General features: G+C 46.6%; 1 protein-coding gene across 1 annotated transcript; it reads left to right on the top strand.

The window, feature by feature from the left end:
• Nucleotides 1-3,796: 3,796 nt before the first annotated feature.
• Nucleotides 3,797-10,294, top strand: LOC108104730 (zinc finger protein 628). The gene is made up of 4 exons (XM_017210967.1): nt 3,797-4,139; nt 7,619-8,079; nt 8,144-8,621; nt 8,691-10,294. The coding sequence occupies exons 2-4, from the start codon at nt 7,643-7,645 to the stop codon at nt 9,108-9,110; spliced, it is 1,335 nt and encodes a 444-aa protein (XP_017066456.1). The 5' UTR covers nt 3,797-4,139; nt 7,619-7,642; the 3' UTR covers nt 9,111-10,294.
• Nucleotides 10,295-10,368: the final 74 nt, after the last annotated feature.

Raw genomic sequence — 10,368 nt, 5'->3', positions numbered from 1 at the left:
GTGACCAACGCATGGTAACCTATAATATACTAAACCATTATACTGGCGTTTTCCTCACCATTGCGTTTTCAGTATTTGTTGTTATCGATAACAATGGTGTTTTGTGATCGGTAGTTATTGACATTCAAAGCCGTTAAAATAATATTAAAAATTATTTTATGTAGAATTTAAAGTAAGGAATATTTAAATGTAAAGTGTATAATTAAAAGTGGATAAGTGGAATATTTAATATATTTCTTTATTGTTCTTACATTAAATACTTTGTTAATGACCTATTAAGTCACAAATGTTCAGGTAAACTGTTAATAATTAATCTCCAGAGTGTGACCTTTTAAATATATAAATAAAATTCAATTTATTAATAATTAAATTCATGAAATTCCCCTAGCTAGGCCAATTATAGACTGAGAAAGTTCATTGACCAAATCAGCTTTCCATTACCATTACCACGGGCGTGTTTTAGTTTTCCTCATGTGGCGGCTGTTAAAAATAAGGAAAACAAAAACATTTCCGCTTTTGTTTCTTTGAATTTTGACACGGTTGATGTTTGGCTGCCATTGCACATGGCACTCGTAGCCATCCCTCCAATCTTCCCAATCCTCAATAAACAGCCACTGATTCAAGTGGCGGCACATGCCAACCTCTCCTGCCTCCTCAACCCTCCATCTCCACACCCCCAAATTTTCCTATGCGTCTTGCAAAGTGGCAGCCACCTACGGAATCGCTCCACTTGCACTTGGAAAGTTCTCGGAGATCGCAGATCGGGGATCGGGACTCGGAGTTTGAACTTCCCGTAGCTACAGCTATAGCTCTCCCCTTATTCGTAAAAATAGAACTTTATGATCTCGCCACGGAACGGCACGATCCAAAACTTTGGCGGCAGCTCTGATTCCATGCCCAGGAATTACTCACATATCCGGCCTCTTGGCTCTCCCCTTTCCCGGAGTCAGGTGCCCCTCTATCGATCCCCACATCCATTCGACAAAACCCTTGAGTTTCCCAAGGAATGTAATTCCTGTAAACAGGATGCGACCGGGCTGAAATTGGGTGCCGAAGTTGCTCTGCTCCACATAAATTACGGCCACTCGAGTTCGGATGAAATCCATGGATCTGATTTCGATCCATCACAATGATTTGGGGGGATAATTTACTAAAACGCATCATTGGAGAATTATTTACCAAACAAAGGAGGAGAAAATTGTGTATTCTTTTTCCACTTTCTTTATATTTTGTTGAATTGGGCATTAAGGCGGATTTCGCCTGTCTGAGTAAATAATTGGACACCCTCCGCCGTCAGGAATTTGCGGATGTGAATTCGATTTACTCGCATCTTTAATTCAGACGAGGTGGTGGCCACACACTGCAGAACACAAGTGCAGCATACCCCCTTGCATTTTACCTACGCAGAGAATAAGAAACGAACCACCCGACGTTGACGGGAGTAGTTAAAAATAAAGATCCAGGGGCACTTAACAAACTGGCATGCACTGAGCAAAATATGTGACCTAAGCAATGGGGTATGCAATCAGCAGATTAATTACTACATACTACTACTAGAAAAATTCGCAAGAATAATTAATTTGAACAATACTATAAGCCCACATGATCATCAAAACAAAAGGATCATCTTATGATTTATTCTTTCAGTGTCGAGGGGAAGGAGCCGCCGCTTGGGAGATTGGACCATGCAATTGCGCAGCAAGTGAGAAAAGCGGACCGATCAGCAAGGGTCTGAGGTCTAGAGGAGTTCCAGAGGGTGGGGGACTAACGCTGGAACCAGGACCAAAATAGATTTATGGCCGCCAGTCGCGACGACTTCGGCGGCTTTCCAGAATCGCTCGCTCCGGATGAGGCCATGGGGTACACTACTATACTACTACACCCAATAAACCAGGCTGATCCACCGCGATTTGGTGGACTATAACTTGGGGGAGACTTCCTTTGTGCCAGCCACACTCTTTTGCTCTTCTGCTCCTTTCTTCTCTTATTAATTGCCGTGATTAAAGTCGACGCAAGATGTCTTTAGCACATGTCACACTTGGCAAGGCCTTTCCCGGGTCCAAAGCTCCGCCGTGATCGTGATGCATGGCTATGGCCCATCCTGACCTTACCACTCAAATTGCATTTCCATGTTGGCGTCAGACAAAGCCCACCCCTTCCTCTCTACTTTTCCGTTTTTCCACACATTTCCTTTGTCTTCGGTGCGTGGGCTGCAGTTGTAGAGTGTGAAAATGCCACAAGAAGTGCGAAAAAGCGAGGCATGAAGACAGGGACAGGGACAGGGACGCACTAAACCGATTAGCTGGAGAAGGGGTGGCCTTAAAAAGATACACCCAGTTCAATCCCCGCCCAACTATAAAGATCCATTTGTGAAACACCGAAAACCAATTCGAACCAGAACCGACAGAACGCCACTGGGCATAAATCATATCGAATATATAGAAAATACGTTAGCACCCAATACATCTAAAGTCCCCCAACCAAAGCCACCCGAAAGAGGCGACATTAAGTTCATTACGCCTGAAAAGTCGAAAATGAAAAGTGGATGAAGCGAGAGAAAACGGGAGAAGCGACGACAACACCTGTGAGAAATCCGTTTTGGGGCTTTCAAAGGCCATAGGAGGTGGAGAGTTCGCAGAGAGTGGAGCATTCTCGGGAGGATGGGGTGGTACAGGTGAGCAAGTCTATTTTGGATGCCCGCCACAAGCACGCAAGCACGGAAAATGCCAAATTGCATACGACTGCGTCACTCTTCAACAAGAGCAAGATTCGGCAGGAGAAGAATCTGAGCAAGAAGAAGATGATTACGGGGGAGCCAGAGAAGCCCCACTCTCTCCATCTCTCTTTCTAGGCAAATCAGCATGGGGGCAGGCAAAAACACACTGACACATGGGGCAAATTCGAACAGTCGAGGTCACAAAAGTAGTATAACAATGCAGCCAAAACTCTGAAGAAATGATGTCAACGACATCTTGTCTGAAAATCTTCCAAGTCGTTTAATCCTCAAAACTCTTTTCGAAATACATTTATTTTAAGGTATTTTAGGCTTTGTCCATTTAAAGAAAATTATCAAAATGCCCCTGTCTCTCTTGACTCTAACTATACATTAGAGAAAAATCCTATTTTGTTGACCTCTCCTGTTTCGCACCAAGTGTGTGAGGTTTTTGACACTGACTGCGGATCGTTAGAATTCTGCGCAGTGGTCCTGCAGCAGGAGCACGGCCACCGCAAGAACAGTTTTCCCTTTCGGAAAATGGAGAGGGGCAAAAGAAGAAAAGAGAGGGGTGAGCGCAGAGAGCGGCAGCATAATGAAAACATTATTTTCCGTTTATTTTTAAACCGCACACACTTGTTCCGTGCTGTTGCGTCGTGGTTCGGTATCGGAGTTATGTTCGATCCGATTCCGATCCGTTCCGTACGATCCTCGGGAAGAGCAGCCAACAGCTGCTGGCTGTCGTCCACGTCGACCTCCTCCACCTCCCTCGCCTGATCTAACCCCTCCGGCGGTTCGGTTCGTTCTGTGTCTGCTGTTCTGCGTCAGCTTCGTCACCTCCTCGAAGTGGATGCGGATGTACACGGAGAGAAATTCGGAGTGGAGAAGTCAAGAATACTTAAGCCGAATTTCACCATCAAACGAAAACAATTATAAACATTTTTGCATTTGACACCGATAACAAAAATAGCTTCAGTTTATATTTACTCAAATTTCTTTCAGTGTGATTCACGGCAGCAGCATCGTAGGAGAGGATGGGAGACGCTGAGGTGGACGCCGCCGGAGGCAGAAGAACCGACAGCGGCGGCCGCAAGATGTAAAAACTGTAAGTGGTCAGGCGAAAGCGCTCAGTTCTTCCTGGGATCTCGCTGCGTGCGCTCGCCTATACGGATGCGGAATCCGTCCGTGGGACTAATTAATCGGTTCGACACTTACCGAGGATCACTACTGGTCCCCGAAAACCAACAGTACACCCATTGCCGCCGCACTGAACGAACTCTTGGCGGGTGATAGAATTCGTGGAACTTGTTCTCTGTGTGTGTTATATTCAATATCGATTCCTCATCGGCAACTGAATCATCCGTCTATATACGAGATACACCGACGAGGGTGGATCGCTTGCCCGAAACTATTCGAACTGCGTGGGGTGAGTTGGCAAAAAAGTGAACGAACGGCGAGGGAAAGTGAAAGGAAAAGGCCAGAGCTTTCCCCGTGCTGATTTTGATGCTTCAGTTTTCCATTTTCCGTATTCCCGTGCCCACCTTTGATACCTTTTCGGTTACACAATAAACCACACACCTCGCTCGTGCATAACTATTTGCCCAGGAACCGAAACAAGATCGAAAATCTGCTCGGCAAATTGGGCCAAAAGATTCGCGTGACCGCAAATGAGCGGCGTTTTCCGATCCCCATTTCGGACCCCCCTTGTAGAGCACCCCCAACCGGACCGAGGCGGACCGCACTTGTTAAATTAATATTATTATTTCTTTTGATATTTTGACATTTACGTGAGCAATGTTTGCATTGGCAATGAGCTTCTGAAAACGGGAAATAGTGGTCGGGAGTGCATAGTATCTTCCCGTATGACTGCATATAGGTTTGGCCATTGTCTAGCCGTGGTAAATGCGTTGTGTGTGCTTGGCAAAACTGCGTAGATCCCCCCCGGAAGATCACCCCAATTTAGGCGCATAAAACAACAGATATATCTGATCAATCGCGCGGTTCGGGCCCAATTACCTGCCGTGATTTACAGGTAAATTCTGCTCCTTTGTGTCCTTTCCCGTCCAAATGTTTATGCCCCCCGATCTGTAAACAAACCAACGACGTGAACGGGAACTGCAGTTGAGGCAACGATTGATGAGGGCCTGCGTTCTGGGGTAAACAGAAATGATTCCCGAATCCAAACAATTCACTCGAAGCGCAGTGGGGGTGGTTTGGGTTCTATATGGTGAATGGCATTGACTCTGGACTCCGGGAAACAGCCAGAGGTTGAGGCTGGCGCTCCGTTTTTTGTTTATTGTGCCTTCGCGTTTTCAAGTTTGAACTAAAATGTAAACTATGCAAGGGATCACTGCCTCCTCCTGCCCCTTGGGATCAGGTATTTATAGATGCCCGATGCCCGAGAGCGAAAGCGAAAGAAAGACGCATGTTAAGGCCAACGAAGCCACCGAAGGCACCTCCGTTGGCCATCAGCATTTCAGCATTTCTCTTGGCTTCTGTGTACATTAACAGGGCTTTGAACTCTCCCCCAGTCCAGAAATACGGACCCGGACTATACGGTCTATACTGCCGTAGACCGGAGACCGGAGAATGGAAACCACGCAGTTCGCGCAGATCTGCGGCGGCACGAAAATGAAAATGGCAAGCGAAAAGTTAAATATTTCACCCGGTCCGCGGCCCATTGTTCGGCATATGGAATGCCCAAGATTGGGCTGGGGGCACAGAAGTGAATCATCCGTTTGGGGGGAGTCTAAGCAGCTTAAATACACTGCGGGAAAAAGAAGTGATATGAATATTTAGTTGCCCCAATTAACTGGTAGAAGCTATGTTTGGAAAAGATCAGAAATGAGTCACTTACTTAAGAATCATGTTCAACACGAATTTCCATATTCTTCCTATTAAAACCAAAGAGAGACTCCCAATGTTTTTCATTAGACTTCAAGGCATACGAGTATATCGACGATCCCTAGCCACCTTCTTCCTGTCATCTGCGATTACCGATCTGCAATCGCACGGGGCCGCGGAATAATTAATTAACGGCCTGTCAGAGAAACATGCGACATTTCGTATGTCCCAAGTGATTCTGACATCGGAAATATGGCACAGCCGTGTCTTCTGGGGGAGGTAGGTGTAGAGGGGGAGATCGAGGGTAATAGGGGAGGCAGAATGGAGGAGGACCACCGATCATTTGTCAGCTGTTTTCCCGGCGAATTCTCAGACGCATATTGTTCTTCGGAGGCTTCAAGTATTTCGTGTTCGATGGAAATCAGCGGTACTCGTATCGAAATGACGTGATTAGGTGGAAAATGGCATACATTCGAGTGCTATTTTAAAATGTATTCGGCAACCACCTGGGAACAGGGCCTCAGGTGGTGGGGCATATAAATAAATGGGCCGCAAATTGCCAAGACACAAGTTATGGATGTCTGGCGGCTTTCGCTCACACCCACTCAAAGGGGGCAGGGGCGTTCTGATAATTTCTTCATGGAAAACCACTTTCGAACACCTTCGGCCACCTTGGCAGCACGAATTCCGCTTAATTGCCGCAAAAACATTTTGATGTACTGCTCCCCGAGGAGAAGCCGAAAATTGGCAGCTAAGAAGGCGCAACAGGTTGCAGATTTCGTCGGCGGGGGCGGATGCCAGATGTTTAGCGAGCGTATTGCGGGGGGAATTCTCACCCACATCTTCCCCAAAACAGAAAATATATATGAAGAGCAAAAGAGCAAAACCAAAACAGTTCTGTATTGCACATGACCTCCTCAAGAGTGGAAACACCGCACTGAGTTGCCGATCTTAATCCCCCTGTTAGGGGTTTTCCCCTCCCAGATTCTTCAATGAGTTCGATTATTTATACAATTTTTGGGGGGCAGCGAAACAAAGAAGAAAACTAAACAAAGCGGCGAGCGCGATGAGGGATATATAAAATTTGATGGCGCTGCAGAGGGAGAAATTGTTAAACGATGTTTAATCTTCCTTTAATGTTTGTCTGAAAAGCAAGACCATAGAATACCTTACACACCACATTCACTTCAACGACCCACCTGACTCTCCGATGCGCCAATTACGTGCGAGATTAATCAATGCCACGACAACATGCACAAATTAAGCGGACTCATTTCGACATCAATTTATTTGACCACGCAAAAGGCGAAGATGATGGCTAGCACCACCGAGCCACAGAGCAGCCAACAAGTGCCAGAATCAGAATCAGAATCAGAATGCAATATGCAACGTGCAGTATGCAGTGACGTTAATCATACGCCCCGTGGGCTCTGCTCACCCTCAACCATGTGCGATAATTCCTATTCGGCAATGATGATGATGATGCAGACGACTTTGGCTCACATCTGAGACTCCGAGCGTGGCCTCTCTGCTCTGTCCTTAATTATAAATTGATGCATTTTCAAATAAACAAACAAGAATTATGGCGTAAGCACAAGGAGGGAAGGCAAGATCTGTGATAGGTGGGATGATAGATGGCGACGATCGCACTGTGGATGTGCGTTCCCGCGGGGCTTTCTCATGCCGAATAATTCGATTATTGGTGTATTTTTGTGCATCTTCAAAGACGTGATAAACCACTAATTTCAGCTAAAATGATTCTAATTAATGAGCAAACTATTTGATTTGGTTATTTCTCACTAGGAAAGTGTGATGAACTCTATTGGAAAACTAAACATAAGATTGACTAGTTTGGGTGTGAAATACATAATTATTATCAACAACGAGGCAGACAAAGAATGTTAGTGAATGTTTTGAATTTCCCGTTTACACGTATTTTTAGCTTTAGACGATGATGTCGTCTATTTTAGCCATGTAGTGACGCACCAAGTGCGCATTCTAAAATAATATTTCGGGGGTAGTCGTGCTGTATTAATCGTGGAATTTCCCCATGTCTTGCAGGCATTTCACCACCTCCCCATAACCATGACGAAGGACCAGCAGGCCACGCCGATTCCCGAGGAGCTGTACAATCTTACCCAGCTGGCAGAGGTCACTCTGGCGGCGGGTCCCATAATCACAGCCGAGGCAAAGCCACCGCCGATCGGTGGTGCTAGTCTGTATGCCTCCTCGGACGACGACTCCAACTACTACAGCCACAAGGTGTTCGATCGCAGGAAACTTCGCCGCTGTACCATCTCCGACTCGAACTCCTGCACCAGCAGCAGTTCCAGCTCCACATCCAGCCTGCAATCCGCGGAGGACCACCTGGGACACAAGGAGCATTCATCAGAGCAGCAGCATGCGGAGCAGGGAGATTTCCTCCACACCAGCTTGCTGCTGGAGGACGAGCACATCTGCCCCGAGTGCGGCAAGAAGTATTCCACATCCTCCAATCTAGCCCGTCATAGACAAACACACAGGTAAAGTTGGAAGTTAGTTGGCCAAAAGTTGGATCAAAAGTAACTCAAACTGTCATATTTTCAGGTCAATCATGGACAAGAAGGCGCGCCACTGTCCTTATTGCGAGAAGGTGTACGTTTCGATGCCCGCGTACTCGATGCATGTGCGCACCCACAACCAGGGCTGCAAGTGCAAGTTCTGTGGAAAGTGCTTCTCGAGACCGTGGCTCCTCCAGGGCCACATCCGGACCCATACCGGAGAAAAGCCCTTCAAGTGCGGCGTCTGCGAGAAGGCCTTCGCCGACAAGAGCAACCTGCGTGCCCACATCCAGACCCACTCGAACACCAAGCCACACACCTGTGCCCGTTGTGGCAAGGCCTTTGCCCTTAAGTCATACCTGTACAAGCACGAAGAGTCCTCCTGCATGAAAAACCGCGGTGGGGTCTCGGGATCGGTTAGTTCCACATCCAGTAACCGACCTCCCACATCACCCAAGATGCAGCACACCGAGGTGGGAGGCGGCTCCAGCTCGGCATTGACTCCTGGATCACCTGCCACAGTGGTGAGTTTACTAAATCGATCTTGGATGTAGAAAATATATTTATTATCTTCTTCATCTGGTTTTTTCCAGGGTATTCCTCCAGACTCTGCCAAGTCCACGCTGGCCAACAAACTGCTGCAGAAGGAAAAGGAGCGCAGGCAGGCGGCCCTGGCCTTTCAGGGATATCCAGCTGGGCCGGAAGTCACTCCTTACAATCACTCCGCTTCCGCCCTGGAGGAGTACGAGAAGTTCAAGCGGATCAACGTGATCCAGCCGACGGTGCTGCCCCACAGGATGCCCAGCCTGTATCAGGAGCTGCATTCTCCACTGGCCTTGCCGTTGGCATTGCCCTATCACTATCAGGCCCAGACCACGCCTGCACAAGGAGTAGGAGTCAGCAGCGCCACCACGCAGGAACAGCCTGTTGACTTCTCGCCCAAGAACAACTTTACACACTCGGCCAAGACGAGTCCCTTCGAGCTGACTAGGAACTACGCCATGGTGGCATAGACACAGTCAAAGCCTAGCCAGGACACCAAGCAAAAGACACCGAAGAGAGCAAGAGCACTACCCAAGCGATTCGAGGAGACCTTTTCTAGACCTAGACCACTAATCCAGAGTTTAATCCAAAGCCAAATCCAACCAAAGCCCACCCTGAACCAGGACATTTTCTTACTGTAGTCAACGAATATGTGATAAAAATGCAAAAGAGCTAAAATACCATTAGAGAGTAGATGATTCCAGAGCGACGAAAGCACGCAAAGCTTATCGAGAAGGAGAGTTCTCTCTTCTGAAGAAACTCCAAGGAAGAGGAGGTTATACACAGTAGATATAGAGAGAGACAAGGTTGGATCGACCCCGATTGATCGTTTGATCTTCACTTAGATTCTTAGATGTAACAAGAGACTTCTTAGAGACTTGCCAAGACGAACAGCGACAAAAACCAATGTAACCAGTATTTTTTTATAGCACATACGATATCGGTCAAAGAGCGAGAGATATAGCGCACACAACCCCGATCGAACACCGCAGCAAAGCTACAAACTTACACATAGTCATATAGAGTTATGATTTTATAAAGAACTAAAAGATATATCTGTACACGCCCCCTACTAACCCCATTAATCACTTCGCATTAAGGCATCGGCACCGGCTTTCTGCCTCTGGGCTGAGAGTCGGTCCAACACGAGAGAATTTCTAGTCTTTATCTTTAAATTCAGCGCACATTTGGCGGAAGGAAGAAGGGATCCCGATCCCTGATCCTCGATCCCCTCACTTCTGTGCCTGGCGTTACTTTAAGCACTTTACGGCCGCATGTGGTGCAATAATTGACATATCTCTAACTCTAATTAGCGCCTACCACATATCATTTAGTACCCTGTATATTTTCATTTTAAGTTGATGGGTGATCACTCATTATATCTTAGCATCTAACACCTAGTTATCGAGAGACAGGCACCCACTGCATTTCGTTTACTCACTCGATTAACTCCGAATCAACCTACAGCTAATCGCACCAAAGATACTTCGACTTAGATGCAGACGCATACTACCTTTATATACTCTTACTTACCATATACACCAAAAGATATATATATATATATATATATACACGTATACGTAGCTCTAAACTGTATTATAGATTTGCACACTAAAGGAATTAAACGAGATCGCCTGATCGCCGTGAAATCAAATACGAAACTGTTTTTCTCTGGGGAGGATCCTATGGATCCTCTTTGGAACTAAGGAACCTCCCTTTACTGCCTAA

Source organism: Drosophila eugracilis, unplaced genomic scaffold (assembly GCF_018153835.1).
Source record: "Drosophila eugracilis isolate 14026-0451.02 unplaced genomic scaffold, ASM1815383v1 contig_2088, whole genome shotgun sequence".
Classification (NCBI taxonomy): Eukaryota; Metazoa; Arthropoda; class Insecta; order Diptera; family Drosophilidae; genus Drosophila; species Drosophila eugracilis.
Note: the sequence above shows the minus strand (reverse complement) of the source record. Positions and strands in the feature narration are given on the sequence as shown.